Below are 23635 nucleotides of genomic sequence, written 5' to 3'. Positions count from 1 at the left end.
TATATTTTGTTTTCTTTGTAACCTCTCCTATGGATGGGAGCCCATCTCTCTCTAATGTTTAGCAGAAGTGAAGAGCTTAATTCATTTGAACACCACAACATACTGGCTTTTCAAGGCCAAAGGATTTCTAGTGAAATCCAAGCCAAGAAAAGCTGGGGCCAAAAATGGCAACACTGGCCAAGCCCAGAGTGGCTTCCTACTGACAAAAGTTTACAGTACATTTGAGCATGTTCTCCTTGACATATAAGAAAGGGACGTTAAAATCTTTCCTTATAATCCCAAACTTCTGCTTGGATTTTACTATTTAACTTTCAAATGGAAAACGTAATAGTCCGGGTGCTGCTGACTTTTCCTAAATACATCATTCTTCAAAGTCCAGGAGTTTCTTTCTCCTCAATAAGATTTACTTTGCAACTCTACCACAGAGTAATGTGGCACTTTGGCACTTTTATGCTATTTATTTAAACCATTAATAGCACTTACCAATTATATTCATATTCTTGTTTCATATGTAAAATTTACCTCTAAAAGAAAAATTTATAAGCAACTTAAAAGGAAAAATAAAATCTACTTTCTTTTTATCTTCTCAGCAAAGGTAAGAACTAAATCGATATTAGGGGATAAAAATTATTTCCAAACGCACAAGATATATTTAAATGAATAAGGGAGATCAGCAGCTGAGTCATTAAAATAATTCTTAAGAAATAAAAATCCAACTTCTCTTTGTCCAACTTTTTCCATTATTTACTATGTATAGCAAGACTTAGATGGCACAGATGTATTATGAAGTATAAACTCTTTTAAAATCTATGAAAAAGTATGATGTCTTTTAAAAGACAGAGAAGTGACTAAAACTGGTAGATAAGTAAAGAGATTGGTATCAAATGTCTAGCCATATGAACATAACAATTTTTTAAAGTATCTTTATTAAAAATTGCTAAATACCATTTCCATTAAAACTTATTTCAAAAACCACAAAGCAGAAAACTTCTGTACGTTAGCACATTCTCTGTAAACTATTTGCCTAGAATGAATTTTGACATTTGATTCATACAGGCTTTCTGTGCTATAGAAAAATAGCTTTGTAGAGCATTCCTATTCAAGTGTCTTTAAAATTCTTGCTGACAGAAATATGGAAAGAGATCAGTAAATATAATAAATATTATGATACTTACATTAAGTTTCCTCTCTATGTGAATAACTAGATGATGCATAAAATCAGACTCAACCTCAAAACAGGTAAAATGGCATATTCCGCTAATAAAGCACACACTAATGAGGTGTAACTCAGTTAATTGGTAGCATGGAGCTTTTGTCTTGAGATGCCTCTCCAGAATATGAGTTCAAAAAATTTTTATGAAATATTTCTAATCATAACTTTTATAACAGTTAATGTGTTAACTCTGCTGTAGAACATAATTAAACAAATATAAAAATAGCAATGTGAAAGATCATTTATCAGTACTTCCTTTATCATTTAGCCATCTTGTGTGACAAAATTTTTTGAGTAATCCAGTGCTTCTAATAGATCATATTTTTATTAAATTACAATTCTTTCAATATCTAAATGTTAGCATATTATATTACAGTTCTATAAATATGAATGATAAATTCTGTCCATGTTTCTACTATGTCACAAAGTATGAATCCTGCCATACAAAGAACAGCCCGAGATTCAGCTTTGGTAAAATAAATACCACTCACAGGTAGTGGCAAAATTCTCAAACCCCACCCCCATCAAGCCCCTACAAACATCTCCATAGGAGTCTTGGGAGAAAGGGAGGAAAACAGAAAGATAGGATCAGGGAGGAGAATATTATTTGGCAAAATTTCCTAACAGTTGAGAAATAAAAACTACCAGTAACATCTTGAAACTGCTCAGGAGAAAAGAGGACAATAATAGGGAAAAGAGACTGAAATAAAATAGTAATGGAAACAAAGGGTTTCCGAGCAGAACAAATTTAACAAAAGATATTGATGGTTTTTGTTGGGTAAGAAATAAGATTATATCTCTTCATTTTATGAGCTCTAGAAAAGTACACGTTTTATTCTGAAAATGGCCTTTCCCTTTCCCACCATTTCTAATCTTACTCAACCATCAGACAATTTTCATGTCAAAAGAGAAAAAATAATTCAAAGATCCGGTACCTATGACACTACCACCCTCAGATTAAAGAGTTATTAAGTGGTAAATTACCAAGGAATTAGCTTGTCTGGCAGCACATGTGAGAGGAGCCAGGAAGAGACGGATATTGCCTTCAAAATTATGTCGGATGGTTACTCATAGCGAGAAGTTACTTTCAAGTGTCAAGTTTAATGCTTCCTAAACACCACTGATGCAAGGCAACAAAGGGAATCCCTGGATTTTGAAACCAAAGTGGGGACGATGGAGAAGAGAAAGTATGTAGTCGAATTCTTGATAGCTGAAAAATAAAAACCATATATCATTCTTTAGTTTGCTCAAGAGAAGAAAAGACATTAGAGAAAAACAGGCGGGGAATAGGTGCTAATCATATATTCTCCTCTCCAAGCCCAGCCTACACCATCCAGCAAGCACTGGGACCAGAGCTCTCATTTAAGTGAAAGAACTCTTAGGCTCTCGGAGTCTGCACTCCCTTCTCGGCTGTGCACTCCTATAGGGCCGAGAGTTTATTTTATCCACCTCTGTATTGCTCTCATGCCTAGCAATTTCATAGCCTTGGACAGAAATTATATAAATGATTTTTATTTATTTAAGGCCATGAAGTGTTTCTACAAGAAGTTAGCCTGCTGTTCCCAAGTATTTAAAAAGCAGGGCAGGGGTGGAGAGAAGTAGCAATTGTGGGGAGTGGGAGAGGGGAGTGAATTCCATATATACATACACCCAAATCTTTCTTTTCTAATTGAAGAGGACAAAGAGAAGGATTGGGAACAAGCACATAAGTATTCGATCATTTAGCTTGGATAAGAAGGATAAAAATTTCATACATCTACAAAAAAGTAGAGAGAAAAAAATCAACAATTAACTTTCCAGGAGTAGTGCTATAGGCAAAGTTAACACCCTGTGGTGAAAGAGAAGAAAGTTCTTTTTCTAAAGGAACTAACTGAAGAAACAATACAAGCATGAGAAAGAACTAAACAACAATACAAGACTTTAGCAGTTGTTCAACACAAGAATACAAAAGCTTCTTTCACAGCGTGTGACTGATTGCCAAATTAATGGTTCAAACAAGTTCAGCGGAAGACAAAGCATTCTGGAAGCTGGATTTGAGTTGGACATTAAGAGATAAGAAGTAATCGTGTGGTTGGGGAAATAAAAATGTGGAAAGGGTCTGATCAGAAACTTGAAGGAAAGACGACAGCTCAGAATGTGCCTGATGGGGAGACCCACCTGGCTGGCAGGGGAGGGCTCAGAATCCAGGAAGAACAAGATCAGAAGACAGACTCAGGTCCTAACTAACAGCCCTGCATGCCCAGCTAAAAAGGGGCTTCTCCGGGGAACCCCTCGTGATTTTCAAGCTGGACCAAAGTATGTGACCACTCATGTGGCCTGAAGGCCTTTTCCCACTTTGTAAATAGAAATTAAGTTATTGGATAGAATTATCACCTTAAATCCTTTTTTAAGCTAAAGGGATGACAGATGGACAGCTAGGCAGAGACATTCCATCTGGGCCTGTGTCACTGGAATTTTAAACTGCATGTAACATATGCCAATAAATTGTTCCCAGTTCCTAAACCATATTTAAATCTAACATGACTTTATGGGAGTTTACAAAGTGCCACAGCTACCAAACCGCCACACCTACGTAGGTAGTTAACGCTATTTAACTAGTAAAACTGGTAGAGGTCAGTACTAGAGGTCTGAAAGAACAACCCTGGGGGATAAACGCAGACATGACCAATCAAGTAAATAAATAAAACAGTCAAAAATAATGATATAAAATTGGATTTCTGAGGCCGGCACTCTACACAAGAAAGGCAAGAAGACCTTGACACATTCTACTTTCTGATAAATACTTTTATCATCACCACACTGATAAAGAGAGCCTACATTCTGATGGCCTATTTCATAACACTAACAAAAAATGGTACTGACATTCCTGTGTGGGCAGAAACAATGCCCTCAGTTCTCAGACAAAATCAACATGTGGGAACAACTTTCAGATGCCAAAGGAAAATGTGAGCAACTCTTAACTCAAGAGTGCACAATCACTCATGCTTCCAAAGTCTTGCAGTAACTTTCACATTTATTTTCAGACTTTATATATATACACATACATATCAGCTGTAGTCAAACCAGCTCAATCCTAGAAATCTAGAAATAGAGGAAGCAAATACTTCCATTCTTACTTTGTAGTCTGAGAATGGAAGAAAAAAAAGAGGAAGTGACTTCCTGAAGACACCCAAAGAGTCAAAAGGAAAGTAAACATAGATGTCCTGACATTATATCCATGGCTTCACCGAAACCTTACTGTATTTTTCCTTAGAGGAAAAAGCGCCACCATTTCAATTTGCCGAATGTGTAAGTGACTTCAGCAGCAATATCACAAGTTCTATGGCTGAGTCTGGGGTGTACATACAGAATCCGGAACACTCCCTAAAATTCGTTGTAATTAAATTCTGGTACCAAAGGAGCTTGTCACATACTATTAAGTATCTCAATGAGATCAAAACAGACATATCAAAGAACAGAAACTATCAAGTTTCTTCATTAAAAAATCATAATCCTCAGTTTTTCTTGTTCAAAAAAAATGTGAGATCTCAGTTTAGTATCAATTGATGATAAATTACTATAAAATATAAATTGTAGTTTTCACTAACTACGATGAAAAAATACTTCACACAAAGATTTGGAATAAACGCACAAAGACAGACTAGGCCTTGCATCAAAATCTATGCATGGTTTAGCAATAAGCCTATTGTTACGTAAGCCAAAAATAACATTCAAGTCAAGCCATATCTGTTTTCTTTTTTTACTTAACTACAATCATTCTCTAAAAATGTACTGTTATCCAATATTTATGTTCGTAAATATTGTATGTGAGGCATTTTTATCCACTTAATATTAACACATAATCTCTTGCCTCCCAAAAATGTAAACTTCAAAGATAGATTTTGAAAACAGTGCTGCCTTAGTTCCCTCAGCAGCCTTCTTCATGTAATCCCTGAAGTTTGAGAAAGAAAAGGCTCAGACAGCCTGCAGGAGAAAGGATGTAGAAAAAGACATTAAAAGTAGAGGGTGGGAGAAGAAGAGGGGATACAGATGGATATATGAAGATCTAGCTATTTATCTGTTTATTTTAAGGGAGTAATCTGAGAAGCAGAGATGATGTTAGGACACCAACAAATATATCCCCAGGAATTATGTTTCTTAATTTAAAAAAAAGTTATTCAGTTAATACAGTAACATTTCCATTCAATTGTTTAAATGAGGTGCTTTTGTTAACCATAGGTACTGACAGGTAACAAAAACAAGAAACTACCTAACTTTCCCAATGCTCTAGTAACATTAATAAAGTCTTATCTATAAATACCACTGATTTGCACTTTAACCAATGTAATGAGAATAAAAAATCCCCCCTTAAATTACTGTAGCCACATAGCTATCTACCATGTTCTAAAATATAAATAGTATTATTGACCCTGCTAGCTCTTGTATACCAATGACTTTACAACCTATGGTCCATTTCTCCCCAACCCGTTTGTTCCATGGATCAGTTTTAATCTGGCATTTCAGGCTTCCTAGAACCTCACCATGCTCTATAAGGCCCCTATAAATTCCTCAAGACCTCCTGCACAGGCCATCCTTCCCTCTACTGTTGTAGGTGCCCTAAGTGAAGACAATTTGACCCTCTTCAGTGGACATGCTTTAATCAAAAGGTCTAATTGAAAATTAGACACATGTACACACAGAAAGAACAGAAATAAACAACTATAGGCATCTAAAAAGCCATGGTAGATATAATCTTTAATGGCAGTAGACAGGCGGAAACAAACCTAATCTCCAAAACCAAATAAAGTACAAGTATCTATTCCCCATGTTGTGTCGTCTTTCTTGAGTGATTGCAAGTTCATTAATAGGTACAGTTCCCCACAACATACTTCCCCAAAGAGTCCCCAGACACCAATTTCCGGTATAGAAATACAGAACTACAGATAAGCAGCATCAGCATATCACCCAGTCTGTCTAATGTCAGTGCTGGAACTGGGAAACAGGAGCACACTCAAACCATGAGAGAATTGTTTTTGGGGCTCTGTTCCTGTAGAGGAACTAACAGTAGATCTGATGAGTATCAGGCCCATGCTAATGATACTAAGGCAAGCAATCAGAGAATGTAAATGGGGCAGAGAATTGGTTAAATGAGGAATTAATCAAACAGGGAACAACAACTTTTAATGTCTGTATTGTTGTAACAACTATTATGACACTGGTGGATTACGGCCTATGGTCAGATATAAAGTCATTGCCTAAAATTCTGTGGATTGTTGGGACATAAAATCTGCTATGGATCACATCACTACCTCTCAAATTCCATTTTGCTTGGTAATTCATAGGAAAACAAAGTTTATTTAACACTAATATGCTACAAGCTTATTTCAAATTTATCAACTGTACGCAAAACTTCAACTTAAATGGTATATTAAGTAACCATTTATTAGCTAAAAAGACAATTTGTCTGTAAATTAAAACAGTCATTAAAATAAAGACTCCAATGCTTTCCCAACCAATTCAAGTCCTGGTAAATTAAAGGTTAAACTGCCACTTTTAACTTTGGATACTTTCTCATCTGTGTTTCAAGTAACACAATGACTTGATTTCCCATGAGAATTATAGAAGAGGGACTAGTCACACAGATAAGAAATTGCTCTGTTTTGTACCATTCCAAAATGAGATCGAACATACGATAATTGAGTGCTCAACAAGATGGGGAAAGAAGGAGGCAGGCATCATTAATATTAGACTTTCTTAAGTCTAGTATGTCTGTAAAACACTGAAAGATCATCCTAAGGGAATAAAAGTTAAAAAAAATATAAGAAAATAAATTCAAGTAAACCAAGAAAAATAACAGACAACCCCAAATTGGATGGCAGAATATAGTCACATATACCAGTAATCATATGAAATAAATGGCCTAAATTCACCAGTGAAAAGACAATTCTCAAATAGGATTAAAAAACACGTCCCCTCAAAGACAAAAGAATACAACATTTAAAAGGCAAAGGAGGGCCGGCCGGCCCAGTGGCGCAATGGTTAAGAACTGGCTTGGGATGCCAGAGGGCCCCAGTTCGGATCCCACATATGAGGGCCAGTGACACTGCCCTCCACAGCTAAGATGCTGAACAACAGCTCAACCTGGAGCTGGGCTGCTGTGAGTCGCCGGTGACGGCGTAGGCTGCAGCCCCTGTGGCAGTGGGCTGCCATAAGCTACCATATGTAGCCAGCAGCCAGCGTGAGCGCAATGATGGTGCCAACTTGGGCAAGTGAAGCAACGTCCTCCACAACTAGACTGAAGAGCAAGGCGACAGCAACTTGTCTGTTCCCCTTCCCCCAATTCCCCAGCACTGTTCCAATCCCCCCAATTTCCCAATTAAAAAAAAAAGGCAAAGGAATGGAAGAAGAGGCAAAGAATGGAAGTCTAGACAAATCCTAACCAAAATAAAGCTAGCATGGTAATGTTAATACCATAATATCAAATAAAATTTAAAGTACCATGTGAGGATAAAAAGGGGGGAAAAAATCCAAGAATATATACTTCTGCAGCTGTATGCAACTAATCATCCAGGCTCACGTTTTATAAAGCATAAACTTACAGAAATACAATGAGAAGTTCTCAAATCAACCATCATAGGGAGAGATTTTTAACATAACTAATGAGCAGTTAAACAATCGATACAGATATAGACAACATGACCCACATAATTAATATGTCTGATCAAGAGGACAAATCTAGAAACCTGTGTCAACAATGAAAGGATAACATGCTTTCCTAATCGCAAAAGAACTATATTGACTGTATATTAGGCTGCAAAGTCTTAACAAATACAATAAAATCTCTTATTTAAGCCACATTCTGACCACAATGTAATAAAACAGAAAATCTGAACAAAAGAAAAATGTCTGCTTCCCACAAGACATGCACACACTCTGGAAATTTAAAAACTCACTTATAAAAACTTCAGTGGTCACAAATGACCTATAATAGAATGAGAAAATACTAAGAACTAAATAGCAATGAAAGCACTATATTTAAAAACTTGTACTATCAACAAGAGTCATTTGAAAATTAGAGCCATGAGAACATATATACCGGGGGTGCCAAAAAAATGTATACACGTGGACACTTTAGTCAACATTGCTCAAGCAGTACTTCACCATAATCAGAAGTGTCTGGACGCTGATGGTAACCACTTTGAGTACCTATTGTAATTGCAGAAGTCAAATGTAACTTGTATTCATGTTTTGTTATCGGCATATATTGATTATTACAATTAATACAGTTTTTTCCTTTCTTAAAATGTGTATACATTTTTTGGCACCCTCTGTATATTTAATATTCAACTCAAGAAATTGGAAAAATAGAGAAATCCCAAAGAAAAAACAAAAAGCAAAAGAGAACAAAATATTGCAACATGCAATATAAACAATAAACAAAACCAAGTTTCTTTTCAGAAAAAAAGATTAACATGGTAAATACAGCAAGAATGATCAAGAAGAAAAGGTAGGGCCGGCCGAGTGGCACGATGGTTAAGAACTCGCTTGGGATGCCAGAGGGCCCCGGTTCGGATCCCACATATGAGGGCCAGTGAACACTGCCCTCCACAGCTAAGATGCTGAACAACAGCTCAACCTGGAACTGGGCTGCCATGAGTCGCTGGCGACGGCATAGGCTGCAGTCCTGTGGCAGTGGGTTGCCATGGGTTACCATGTGTAGCCAGCAGCCAGCGTGAGTGGCCAGCAGCCACAGTGAGCGGCGGTCCAGAAGCCGGCGACTGATCTGCCTTTCCAGGGAAGAGCTCAATGATGGTGCCAACTTGGGCAAGTGAAGCAACGTCCTCCACAACTAGATTGAAGAACAAAAACGACAGCAACTTGTCTGTTCCCCTTCCCCAATCCCCCAGCACTGTTCCCATCCCCCCAATTTCCCAATTAAAAAAAAATCTTTAAAAGGTAAAAAACACCAGAAATGAAAAAGAAATCAAAATCAAATATACAAGATGAGAATACTATGAAAACCTTCATGACAATAAGATTTGTTAAATTAGTTGAAACGGACAGTTTTCACTAAAAATATGAATTACTAAAACTGACTCAAGAAAAAATATAAATAGACATATGGAAATTGAATCAATTATTCCCCCCCCCAAAAAAAATACCTTCCAACCTTACTCTTCCCCAAAAAAGGCCACCAGATCAAGAGAGTTTTAAAGGCACTGTTCTACCAGGTTTCCAAAGAAAAGTAAATCTCTAACTTATCCAAGCTTTTCCAGAGAATACTGAGAAAAACAACTTTTGAGGCTAGTATACAGCCCAGATAAAATCTGATGAAGACACTTTGATAACAGAAAATCAGGGGCCGGCCGAGTGGCTCAGTTGGTTAAGAACACAAGCTCTGAGCAACAGGGTCACCGGTTTGATTCCCACATGAGCCAGTGAGTTGAGCCCAAGCTGAGCTGCCGCTGAGCTGCCAATAGGTGGCAGGATGGCTCAGCCAGTGAGAGCACGTGCTCCTAACAACAACGTTGCTGGTTTGACTCCCACATGGGATGATGGGCTGCGCCCACCCACAACTAGGATTAAACACGGCACCCTGAGCTGCGATGGGAGGCCAGATAGCTCAGTGGTTAGAGCAAGTGCTCTTAGCAACAATGTTTCCAGTTGGACTCCTGCATGAGATGGTGCGCTATGCCCACCCACAACTAAGATTGAACATGACACCTTGATCTGAGCAGCCGCGTGCTGCTAATGGGCGGCCAGATGACGGATGAACTTGGAACTGAGCTGGCTGTGCCCTCCACAACTAGGACTGAAGGACAACAACTTGGCTGTTCCCCTTCCCCAATTCCCCAATAATAATAATAATAAAAAATCTTTAAAAAAAAATCATAGGTAATATATGCAAAACGCCTAAAAAAACTCAAAATGAATGACGAATCATCATGAACAGTAGTGTTTATATTAGAAATTCAAAGATGGCTTAACATTAGAAAACATCAACGTAAATTACATCAACAGATTTTCTAAAATCATATGATCCTCACAGTTGATGCAGAACCTATTTGATAAATTTTGGTAAAATTCACTACCAATTCATGTCTTCACCACCTATTCAAAAACTTTCCTCGTTTTGTTGTTAGAAACTAGAAAAAGACTATCCTTCATCTGAGAAAGAATATCTATTTTTAAAAATCCTAGAGCAATCCTATATAAAACTTACAAAAAGATGCTCAACCTCATGAGTTGCAAATTACAGTATCGTTTCCATGTTTTCAATTATATAACACTCTCTTCCTCTGAGACACTCATACGTGCCCACCCATTGTTATCAGCCTTAACCATGTGACTTGCTTGGCCAATGAGATGTAAATGAAAATGATATATACCATTTCCAAGCAGATAATTTAAGAGCCATAGTGAAGTTCCACCATGTTCTCTTTTCCCTGTATGGTGAGAACAGCAGGTCCCAGACAGAGGATACACCTTGAGATTTGGTCCAAAACTCAAGAAGACACACAGCCGAGCCACAGCCGACACACCAAGGGCAAGAAACATGAGCAAGGAATAAACCATTGTTATTATAAAAAATCAGTTCAGAAGATTTGGAGGTTGTTACTGCAGCATACCCAACTGGATGTTGACAGTGATCAAATAAATGCAAAATGAAATATTGAGATGCTATTTCACACCCAAATGACTGGTCAAAGTTAATGTCTGATAACAAGACGTGCTGATGACAATGTGGAAAAATCAGTGGTTGCTGGCTGGAATTCCGAATGGCACAACCACCTTGGAGGTCCCTTTGGCGTATTGAAGAAATTAAACTGCATCCTATCAACCTACCAATTCCATTACTAGGTATCTACCCTGAAGAAACTCTTGAACAAGGAAACAAGGAAACATGTGCAATAACGTTAACTGAAGCACTGATTGTTATACAATATGAGGAATTATGCCTTAGAGGAGAAATGGATAAAATGGTTTAGTCATTCAAAAGAATACTACACTATACAGCAGTTAAAATGAATAAAGTAGATTTAGACATCGTACAAAGACACATGGAGAGCAAGAGAGGAGAGATGGGAATGAGATTTTAGCAATGTCTTTTTGGTATCTTAAAAAAAATATCTAAAATACACGGCAAAATGGTAACACCTGATTAAAATTTTTATGGTGAATATGCAACTGTCCCTTCCATTATTTCTACATTGTTGTACTTTTAAATTTATCATGACTTTAAAAAAAGAAGATAAAGAACAAAAATAGATTTAAACCATAAAGCATATTTTTCAGTCTTAAGGTCTGGTGATATAAAGAATGTCAAAGATGATGGGGCCTTCTAGATTATCAAAGTAATCCTCTATATTCTGTAGATAAAGTCAGTTTCTGGGCCTCAGTTTGGCCCAGAGCAATGGAGAAAATAAATGACAAGGTTCTATAACAAGTGATCATCAAGTTGGTTTCTCAAAATCTAGACTCCCTCGCTTCTAGGAGAGGTAGGAAAAAACAAGGGACATGTGGTCAAATACAATGTAACTGAATCAAGTTCAGAACACCATTCTATTGTTTTCCTATTGTCCCCTTCCCCTACTGCTGAGACACACTATCATTCTCTCTCCGAGAGCTTTAAGGATTTTTAATTTTCTTCTGTCACTCTTTTTCCTGAAACAACTGGAAATAAAAGAGCAATTATCGTGAAATAAATAATAATAATAGAAGTTCTAGATAACTAATTCAAAGATAACGGCAAGAACCATGCATCATTCTTCTTGGTAACTCAGTGGTCAGGTTCATGGCCTCCAGGGCTGGAATACAGGCTCAACCACTAGCTAGCTATGACACTTTGGGCAAGTTACTTAGCCTCTCTAAGCCTACATGTCCCATTGTAATATTGGGACTTTCCATAATAATAACTATTTCATATAGATTCTTATAAACATTACATAGGATAATCCATTCAAAACTTTTCACACAGTTCTACAGTAAAAGTCAGCTATTAGTATATGTCATGTAAATGAAGTGACTTAGCTATGAAAAGCAACGAACTTTTGATTAGCATAAAACTATAAGGTGCTAGATGCTTTTAAAAAATTACATTGGTATCAATCTGCAACAGTGCTAATGAATTATATGCTTCTCAAATCATGAGTGTTTTTTACTAAAAATAGATAAACAAGCTAGATTTTAAGTCATCATCTGTCTCAGGATAAAATACTTGGGGTTAAACTACTGAAATGTTATGATTCTCAAATGCCAACATAGGGCTATCATTTCTCAAGTGAAATATCTTATAGCCAGAGATAATAGTCGAACTGTTAATAGTCCATTCAGAACAGACACCAGACAATACATATGACCAGTGCAGACTGGCAGAACAGCAGCCCTGCTTACCTTACCCGTAAGGGTCAGGAACTATTTTTTGGAATGGAAATGATGACCCTCTTCTAAGGTTTCTTGTTTGTTTTTTGGTGTGTTTTTTTCATGCAAAATTGTGACTAACTTATAGGAACAGAAAAATATACTGTGCTATGCCACAAATGCAGGCAGACTACACTTTTGCTTTCATTCCACACATTAAGATCAGCTCGATGACTCACCTCCAAGTCACAGCTGTACTCAGTGCCATCTAGGAGGGTCACTTTACACGGGACAGTTTTGGTCTTCTTGGTGGTTTTTTGAGAGGCCTTCTCTCCCTTTAGCTCATTGGTCTGTACTTCCTTTGTCTCTCTCTTTGCTGCTTCTTCTGATTTGTCTTCCTGTATTTCCCTTACCTTTTCCTCCTCCGTCTCCTTCCTTGCTGCTTCAGCAGGCTGTTGATGAAAAAATTAAGTTCATAAGAAAGATGACCGATTTGCAGAACACAATACACTAAAAGGAAAATCCTTAGTAAAGATGGTGATTGTTATAAATACTAATAGCCTAAGATTTTAAAACACTTCAAACGTTTGCTAGAAAGGATATTTCCACATCTTCCTTCCCCCAAACCACTGCCAATTTTCTCATTTTGCAAATCTGGTAATTTCGGCATTAAATAAGTAAATAAATTACATCCCAGCAACTGCAATTTAAATACCATTTCAAATAATAAAATTTCCCATTATCTCATTCCATGGCAAAATGTCGGCGTCATTAGGCAACTAAAATGGACACACATACAAATCTATTTCTTCCTACTCACTGAACACTTAACAAATCAAATCAAAGAGATATAAAAGTACATATTATTTAAAAGGAGAGGTGACAGGATTCTGGGAATATCTGTTTAACTTTAAAAGGAACAGATGTAATTTTTTATGGTCGATTTTTTTTTCTTTATTATTTTGGAAATTTTTAAAAGGAGTAAGAAGGGTGGATTAAACCATTCCAAAACCCATATCCCAGAAGTAATAAGCCAAAATAGTATCTAAATACAAGAAACCCGGAAATGATTCAAAGCAAACAAATCCTTTTGGTAAAGCAGTTACACCATCAAACTTTCATTTCCAGACAATCACTTCTCAAACATACCTGTGTCTCAGGACCGATCACTGAAGGTTCCTCTTCCTTGCCATCAACCTTAATTACCTGCTGTTTCCTCTGAGTTGTTTCTTCAGCATCCCCCTTGGCCTGCCTTTCTTCTTCAGGAAGAGATTCCTCTTTATCTAAAACCTGCTCTTCCACAACAGCTTGGGCAGGCTCTTTCTTATCGCCTCCATCTTTGGCCACTACTAAGTTATAGGACTTTTGCTTCTTAAGCCACGGGGGTATGAATCGAGAAATCCCCCTGCTCTCCGACGGATCCTTCTCTCTCTTCCGGCGGCGTGGACTACTTTGGCGATCAGCTGGGGGAGCTGGCTGGGAACCCTTTTCCTCCTCTGGATCAGATGGCTGATTCTGCTGATTTTCTGCTACCTCTTCAGGTTTCTCCTTGGGTGCATCTGCTCCTAACTGGTCAGGTTCCTTCTTCACTTCCGACACAGAGCCTACTTCAGTCGTCATGGTCACAGTTTATACTATAAACAAAACAAAATCACAAAACAGTATTTTACAAACTCTCCCAGGTTTAATTTGGAGGCAAGGGACAGGGTAACGAAGGATGGGCGGGGGTATGGCAGAGAGATGATGGGGAGAAAACACCTGGACAGAAAGAATGTTCACAAGCACAAGAAAAAATGGAGACTGCTACTCCCACTTTGAGAATTCTCTATTAAAATCAAAGAACCAAAACTAGCATCACAATGGAATTAGTTCTGATTCTGTAGAGAAAGCACTTCAAGTCAAGAGCGCTAGAAAGTGATTACTTTTATTTGGTTTCATTTAGCTATCAACAATAATTCACCCCTCGAATCCAATTTTTTTAAGGAAAATTACTTTTCTCTATACTTGGTATCCCTTACTCTTAAATACAAAGTGTTACTGATAATGTTAGGAAGTCCTGAGACATTTCACTGCAATTTCACACATTAAAACTAAAATGTTAGGTATTGTAAAAGAAAATGAATGTTAAATATTGGGTGCTTAATAGCAAGAAAATTAAATCTGTAATGTATTCTTTTTTGTTCCTACATTAAATCTCATAATTCATCATCACTATTACAATACAGAAGCCAGTCTTCTGGAAAGGTGCTCTAACTATGATCACAACTCCAAAACTCCATCCCACCCAACCTCAAACATGGCTTTCTTTGAATATATGATTATAAGAAAATATATCTTAAAATGGCCTCTGATCTGAACCAAATGAAAATATTATAGGGGTTAAAGAAAAATCATCTAATAATTGAGTCTATCATACCTAATGAAAACAAAACTGAAATTAAACCTGAAAATAACAGGCTGTCTACATTTTACGCAAGCAAAGCGGGACTTCTAAAGCACAGCAACACCACTGACATAAAAAATAACAGGCGGGAATGGCAGAGACAGCATGCTCTCTCCTTTCTTAGCACTGATGAAAGGACTCAAAGGCCTGGCACCCTGGCCGATGGGAAATTTCCCAGCTATCTTCAAAAGTGGTACAAGCTTGAACAGTTCAAAAAACAAAATACGCTTATTTTAAAGCTTTATTAAAATAGTCGCATACCATAAAATTCACCCTTTTGAATTAAACAGTTAATGGTTTTGAGTGTACATTCATAAGACTTTGCTACCATCACCATTATCTAATTCTAGAACATTTTTATCATCCCCAAAAGAAACCCTGTATCCATTAATTGTTACTCTTCATTCTTGAACCATCCCCCAACCCCAAGGCCCTGGCAACCACTAATCTACTTTCAGTATGTATGGATTTGTTTATTCTGGACATGTCAAATAAATGGATTTATATAAAATGTGGCATTTTCACTTAAGATAATGTTTTCAAAGTTCATCCATGTTGTAGCATGTATAAGTATTAAACTTGCTTCTTAAAATATTATTCACCATCTTTTGCAAATGATCTATCTGATAAGTCTAGTATCAATAACATATAAAGAACTCTGCAACTCAGCAATAAAAAGACAAAAAACAAAAAAACAAAAACCCAAGTAAAAAAACGAGCAAAGAATTTGAGTAGACATTTTTCCAAAGAAGATATACAAATGGCCAATAAGCACTTGAAACAATGTGCAATATCTAATCAATCATTAGGGAAATGCAAATTAAAACCGCCATAAGATACTATGCTTCACATACACTGGTATGCTATAATCAAAAAGACAGATAGTAACAAGTATTGGTGAGGATGTGGAAAATTTGGAACTCTCAACATTGCCAGCGAGAATGTAAAATGGCACAGCCACTTTGGAAAATTGTTTGGCAGTTCCTCAAAGTTAAACAAAGTTACCATATGACCCAGCAATTCCACTCCTAGGTATATACCCAAGAGGAATGAAAACATGTTCACAAAAAACTTGAAATGAACGTTCATAACAGCATTATTCATAATAGTCAAAATATGGAAACAATCCAAACACCCAATATCTGGTGAATGGATAAACAAAATGTGGTATGCCCATACAAAGGAATATTTTAAGTCATGAAAAGGAATGAAGTACTGACACATGCTGCCACAAACAACCTTAAAAACACTGTTAAATAAAATAAGTCAGATATGAAAGGCTATGTTGTATAAGTCATTTATATGAAATATCCAGAATAGGCAAGTCCACAGAGACAATGTAGATTAGTGGTTGCAAAGGGTTGGAAGGTGAGAATAGGGCAAGACTGCTTATGGGTACTGGGTTTTTTTCTTGGGGTGATGAAAATAAGACAGTGGCGATAGCTGTACAATCTTGTGACTAATGCTCAACATCACTGAATTGTAAACTCTAAAAGGTTGATATCTCAAGAACAAATAATTTTAAAAATGTTATGCTTCTAATGTGCAAGCATAAAAATATTCAGTCAGTCAGCTTATATTTAATGGCCCCCTACAATGTGCCAAGTACTGGGCATATGAATAAAGACGGTCTTCGAAGAGCTGAGGGGTGGGGGTGGGGAAGTACAGATAAGTCAAGAGCATAATGCTTAAAAAAATCACAGGACAGACACTTAGCCCAGATTGGGAGAAGAGGGTCATTAGGCAAGCCTTCCTGCAGCAGATGACATCTGAGTTGCTTAAACAGGATGAGTCCGCATTATTTAGGGAAGGGAGTCAGATGAGAGGCATGTGCCAGGCACAGGGAAGTGTAGAAGCATGAGAATATTCCTTCTCTAGGAAACCACAAGTACTGAAAAATAATACATTGTACAAATGAAGTGGCAGCTTGTGAGTGGGGGATATTGGAGGGAAGGAGGAAGGTCAATTAGTGATGACAAAGTAGAAGTAATAAGCAGAAGCCAGAATATTAAAGGTTTTTGTGTGTCATGCTAAGAAACGTCTGGAGGTTGATTTAAAGGCAATAAGAAGTCATGCACACACTTTGAGTGGTAATGTAATCACATTTCAGATAGCCGAACCTAGCTATAAAGTACAGGATGAGCGAAAAGACTGAAACAGAAAGACATCCAGGAGACTGTTACAATAATCCAGGTATGAGATGATGATGACCTGTACTATGACAGAAGCAGCGAGGTAAAGAATAAAATATCTGTAGTGACATGTTTAACATATACTGATGTGTAATATCAGATCACCAAGCTGAAACATTGTATTTTTGTTAAACTGTGAAGTAAATGTCACAGATAAGGCCCAGTTGGTTACATAGGTTGGAGCCTGCTATACTGTAGAAAATTCTATCCAATACTGAAGCATTGCTTTCATTTAGGAAGAGATGAGGCAAACAGAATTTGTAAAGTCATTATACCAAACTAATATTATTACTGAGCTTTTTCTTCTGAGATCTGGAATGAAAGCTCAGGTAAATACCGTTACCATTTATAAGGTTTTGGTGTTTTTTTTTCTCAACTTAACCTAAACAACAAAAAGTTCACACCCATTTCTCCTACCGCACAACCCCCGCCCTGTGAGCTTGGTTTTTGCTTTTTTTTTAAGATTTCACATAGTACAAGAGAGATCATATGCTATTTGTCTTCCTCTGCCTGATTTCCTTATCATAATGCCCTCGAGGTTATTCCATGTTGTCACAAATGGCAAGATTTCATTCTTTTTTATGACTGAATAATATTCATATATCATTTTCTTTATCCACTCATCCATCAGTGAACACTTAGGTTGTTTCCATATCTTGGCTATTGTAAAGAATGCTGTGTTGAACATGGGATGCATATATCTTTTTGAATTAGTGTTTTCATTTTCTACTGATAAATACCCAGAAGTGGAATTGCTGGATCATATGGTAGCTGTATTTTTAATTTTTTTGAGGAACCTCCACACTGTTTGCCATAGTGGCTGTACCACGATTAGGCATTTAAAATTCAAAAACATGTCTGCCAATAAGACCCTTACATAAGTACTTGAACTGGCTTCATATTGCCCAGAAACTTTTTTTTCCTTCGTTAAGATACTATTTTCCATATACCACTTAAGTGGAGAATATTATTTATATTAATCATGAAATGACCAAAGTTGATTTTTAGCATATACTCTCTAATTACATTGTGGAGAGTTGAAGCAATTCCCTGGTAAAAATTAAAACAAAAATGATATACTTGTCTAAGCTAACCAAGGTGACTGGCAGCTGTCTAATTACTTAGGCTATGAGAAATAATCTGGAAATCAATCAACTAAAGCTGACTTTGCTCAAAAGTATTTTATGAGCAATAAAATATAAAATAAAAGTTTCAATCATTATATTAAAAGTATTAATATTTGTATTTTAATCATAAGTGTTATTATTCACTGCTTACTGTGTCAGACACTGCACCCATAAGTTCTGCCCCTCAAAACATCCTACAGGTTGCATTATCCCCATTTTCCAGGTAATAAGCAGAGAAGCAGAAGGTAACTGACTAGCCCATTTAGTAAAGGGCTGAGCTGTATACACAGAGCTGTAGTCAGCTGTTCTCATTTGTAGTTCGTAATGCAATCACAGCTCTTCCATTGTCCATCAGCAACCGAATCAGCCAGAGCCCCTGGCTTAGTGCTCAAAGAAGATTCATGTCTGTCTGTGAAAATGACTACAGAACATGGATGTATTCTGTCATTTCCTATAATTAACCCTTCCCCACCCCCAAATAAGAAATGTACAGATGAGTTCCCATCACAAATAAAATCTTATCTGAAGGTTGTTATTTGGTCATGGAATCAAAATTGAGCTAATGGCCAAAAAAAAAAACACTAAAGACAAGGTGCTAATCCAGAGACAAAGCCATGAAGCCTCACTAAGTAGTCCTCCTCAATCGCTGCTGTATTTCCAACACGTAAGTTTTAAGAACCTCAGAGCTGTGGTGGGCATGCAATAGAGTATACAGATTGTAATGTTGTACACCTGAAATTTGTAGTATTAACCAATGTTACCTGAATACATAATAACCAAAAAAAAGGAACCTCAGAGGTGGCATTGCTGCCCATCCAAATGGAAGTTACAAGATTTAAAAAAAAAAATGGAAATGGCTAATTAGATTGTAAATACTCAACAATAAGCATGGATATAATTATATGTAAATAAGTACATTCTTAAAATAGTTTTGAGAGATCACCAAAGCTCAAACCTAAACACTACCTTCTTTGTTGATAAAATGGTTTCTTGAATGAATTACCACCATCAAGAAAACATGATTATAGCACATCCATTCACCATAATTATCATGCCTGTAACTCTTCAAGTTTCAAAGATGGATAAGCCTTTAAACTCCATCGCCCACTAAAATGGAAACTCCTGCAGTGGAACGCAATCCCTCCCACTAAAATGAAAGCCCCAGAGGGCTGGGATCTTTCTTTTCTTCACTGCTATGTTCCCAGCATCTAGACTGGCACATAAGAAGCATCCGATAAATATTTACGCAATGAGTGTTGTGAAATTATCTAGTCTAATACCCTTATTTTATCTTATCAACAAGAAAACAGGCTCAGAAAGACTAGGAGGTTTGCCTGAGATCACAAAGCTAGACGGGTGAAGACAAAACCAGAACTATGGTTTACCAAACATTAGCAATGCTCATTCCACTAAGCTTTAATTACAAATACTTAAAATCCATCATTAGTAAGGAATATAACATACTGAGTAAATACCTTTCTACTTACCATCAACCCAAAAGAACATTGCTGTGAACAGCTAGCCCATTAGACGAGCATGTGGTTTTGACACAATTACCACGTTGGCACGCTCCATCTGGGTTGATAAAAGTGTTCATTATTCTAACAGCTCCATGAGAAAAAGCATGAGTCATTTAACACGCAGCCAGGCAGAAAACTATGATCAATAGAGGATCAGCACTGTTTGGTAAGGAGCTGTGTTATGCGAAACCATTCTTTTTTCTAATGTTTAAAAAAGGAGGTAAATTCCAAGGTGCAGTCTCTGTCACTAGACTAACCTGCCTTCCCTATAATATTATGCTACTGAAAACCCGGCCCTTTATCAGGGTACTACAGCAAGCAAACAAAGCAAACAGATCCACAGCTCTAGACACTCATACAAAGAACTTCAAGCAAGGGCTCATGCTAATTATTCGGTCCAGATGTTTCCTTAAGACCTGGAGAGAACCAGGGCTACTCTCAGAGCCCTCGCTTTTAACAAAATCCCTGAGCAAGGAGCAGGGCGAGCGCTGCTGCCAGATGAATGTCTCCCATCCTTTGCTGAGATCACGAACAATAAGAGATCTTTGGTTTCTACACACAGAGCAGAGTCCATTCATTACTTTAGGCTCAAGATTTACAAAATGAGAAACTCTGCATTGCTAAACTTCAAAAATGGTGGTGAGGGGATAGAGACACTTTCCTTTGAACTTGGAGAAAGACATAAACAAAACAGTGTGACAAAAAACAAACCTTAAAAAAAATTGGCAATATGCGCACAGTTCCAATTCGGTCATTTTCGAGGTCTGACAAACTTGTTCACATCTGTTGTGACTGGGCACAGGGTATGTGGAGCAAGTTGCTAGTACCCACAAGTGCTGGCTTCTGTCCGTCTCCCCAAATAGCCTGTAGCCCAAGAGAAGGTCTTTTAATACCCTGCTACCTTTCTTTAAAGCATTAAATGAGAAAAACAAATACAGCAACCAAAATACAGGAATGATTAAGTGAGCAGCCACTTAACTCTACTTGGGATATAAGAGTGATGCTTTTCAAATATGTCCAGCAAGGAAAAGGAACGGAGGAGGGGTAAGAAGGCAGAGGAAAGGGAGGAAAGAAGAAAAAGAAACACCCGGAGAGGGAGAAGGAACAACAAAAACAGGCCCACTTAGAGCAGACTGTAAGTAATTCCTCTCCCTAGTAGGTTTATTTATCTTAAATGGTAGAAGGTCTAGAAGATACTATACCCCAGATTCAAATAAGTATAAATACATTCCAAAGGGACTATTTGTTAGTTTATATTATCTGTATGATAAACTAGAGTTCACTTTGAAATAAACCAATGTTGCCTACCCTAGTTACCTTTACAACACACTGTATCACTTGCTTACGTTTTTTATTTTTTATTTTAAGGGCTAAAGGACCTATAAGAGAGAAAGAACCATTTCTATAAAGATATAAGCTAGCATCTGGTTTAAATTAAACCAACACATACAAAAGATATGAGCTGTAGCCCTTTTGCTATTTAAGTCTAGGCAGGATCAGGTTACATTCAGAGCATGTGTTTCCTCCATCCTTTCTCAGTTTTAACAAAACTCAAATTTTGTTCAGTTTTTCTCTCTCTTCCATAGGCGTGCCAGTGGCGGCTGGCACCAGGCTGGGCTCCAGGGTAGGTGTCTACCGGTCTAGGGCAATTATGGTAGTCACCCTCCCCATGCCAAGAAGACATGCAGAAAGTTTGTTGGTTGGCTTCTGGGAAACGTTCCTTCCTCCCTCTTAGAAGAGCCCAAAGGAAGAGAAGGCCCCTCTTCTGCCTCTGAGCATTGTTTCCATGACTCCCAGAAATGCTGTTGCCACCCTGAATAAGGCCTGAGGAAAGCAGAGACACCACAGAGGGCACTGAAAAGACTATCGCAGAGAAGAGGACCAGCCCCTCGAGCCACACCTGGCCAGGTCCTACATTTGAACTTCCTGTTATGTGAGATGATATATCCCCTATGGTTCAAATGATTGAGCTAGGTAGGTGTTTCCGTTACTTGCAGCCACTACTAGCCCCTGCATATTATATTTTGAGGCAAGCATTAGAAAATAAGGCCCAAGAAACTGGGAGTATATATAGAACTATCTCAGGTAATTATTATTCCCCACTGGGTTTTATGGCTCTCATACCTAAGAGTCATGGTTGTCAAAATGTTCATTTTTTTTCCAGATGCTCGATTTTTAAAAACCTATTATCTGAGTTAATATTAATGAGATTAATTTTTTATTCTAACAACTCTTAAGAATGAAACAAACAGAAAATCTTAAGAGTTCATTAAAATGTTAAGATTCCCTTCATAAACTGGAGAGGACGGTGTACAAAAATCAAGGCATCATTTTCAATACTGTCTAATTCCAGTAATACCCAAGATAAGTGCTAACAATCCTATTTGTTAAAAGCAAGTCCCTGCTGCTCCCATTAAGAATTAGGTCAAGAAGAAATCTGTGCCAGGCAGTCTTTTCCACAAGCAGCTAGGGTCATCACAAAAATACTCTTTCCTGAAAGAAGAGCTCAATAATCAGAGGCCATGCATGGATCACTAAGGGTCCCGATACTGGGTATCATTATTCTCATAACCAAAATGCACGTAAACCTGGTCCTACTGGGCACTCCCACAGCACGAGCTAATTGAGGTGACAGAGACATGCAGAACCCTTCCAGCTCTTCACCAATCATGTACACTGAGTTGTGTGGTTAGAAATATTGATGAGCTGAATTTGCTCAAATCCCTTGTCCCAAACGGAGCCCCAAATTTTGCAATAGCCAGAGCTTTCTGTGTGAAGCTAACTAATTTTTGGATAAAATAACATGGTGCTTTGGAGATTAGGTCTGGGAATCAAACACTAGGATTAGAATTCCAGCTCTGTCTCTCTCACTAGCCATGTGACATGGACAAGTTATCTAGCCTTGCTGAGCTTAAGTTTCCTCATAAACAAAACAGGGCTATAGTACATACTCACTGGTGGCTCTAAGGATTAAATTAGATGTTATACAGACAGTGCTTGGTATATAATAAATTCATAATAAATGGTGGGCCACTGTCATCAAATAGGGATTCTGTGAAAACATGAACTATGTCTGTTTTTTCACTAAACATTATAATAGAAATGGCAAGTACAACTTAATAAATAATATGTAATAATAATAAATAATAGCATCAGCTATTTGTTGAGCCTGGTTCTAGAGACTTTGCATGTAGAAATTTCTTTCATATTCATAAGCCTTTGAGGTAGGAACTAAAATTACTCCCATGTTAGAGATGAAGAAGGTAAATAGAGGATAAATAACTTGCCCAAAGCCACACAACCAATAAATGAAAGAACCAGGATTCAAACCCAGGCCGTCCAGCTCCAAAGGACTCATGCAACACTGCCACCAACACCAAACACCTTCAGTGTTGTATAACCAGCACCTAGCATGATGCCTGACAGTTCATTACTTGTTGAAAAAATGAAAATCAATAAACTATTACTACCGTTTGTGGCTTTGTAATCATTAAAAGCATGTTCTGAGCCCCAAGTAAATTTCACTGACCTTCAGAATGTGGGTTGTGTCAGTATCTTTGCCCCTTTTTCAAAACAAATGTTTCCCGAGTACTTTCATAGCATATGTACCATACACCATCGATGTAGAGGCAAGAATCCTGCTCTCAGTCCAGTGGGGGATAGAAGTAGCAAGATTAGCACTGACATAAGTTCAAACAACTTGTCTCTAATTCAGAAATTTTGGAAATTTATATTCAGAAATTAGTACTGGTTTGAAAAGCTGACACAGTTTTCTTAGACACTACCATTGTCATCTTTCA

The 23635-nt window shown here is 37.4% G+C and overlaps 1 protein-coding gene across 25 annotated transcripts in view; it reads right to left on the bottom strand.

The window, feature by feature from the left end:
* The window catches only part of EPB41L2 (erythrocyte membrane protein band 4.1 like 2), a 210049-nt gene that overhangs the window by 101693 nt on the left and 84721 nt on the right, over window positions 1-23635 (bottom strand). For all 25 annotated transcript variants that reach the window (XM_019663475.1, XM_019663486.1, XM_019663469.1 and 22 more), the window contains exons 2-3: window positions 13703-14187; window positions 12793-13005 (exon numbers count right to left, since the gene is read on the bottom strand). In XM_019663475.1, the coding sequence (XP_019519020.1) occupies window positions 12793-13005; window positions 13703-14173 (684 nt within the window). In that variant the 5' untranslated portion in view covers window positions 14174-14187. The remainder of the gene's footprint in view (window positions 1-12792; window positions 13006-13702; window positions 14188-23635) is intronic.

The sequence above is a fragment of the Hipposideros armiger genome, unplaced genomic scaffold (genome assembly GCF_001890085.2).
Source record: "Hipposideros armiger isolate ML-2016 unplaced genomic scaffold, ASM189008v1 scaffold_391, whole genome shotgun sequence".
NCBI classification, from domain to species: Eukaryota; Metazoa; Chordata; class Mammalia; order Chiroptera; family Hipposideridae; genus Hipposideros; species Hipposideros armiger.
This window is presented reverse-complemented; position numbering and strand designations above follow the sequence as displayed.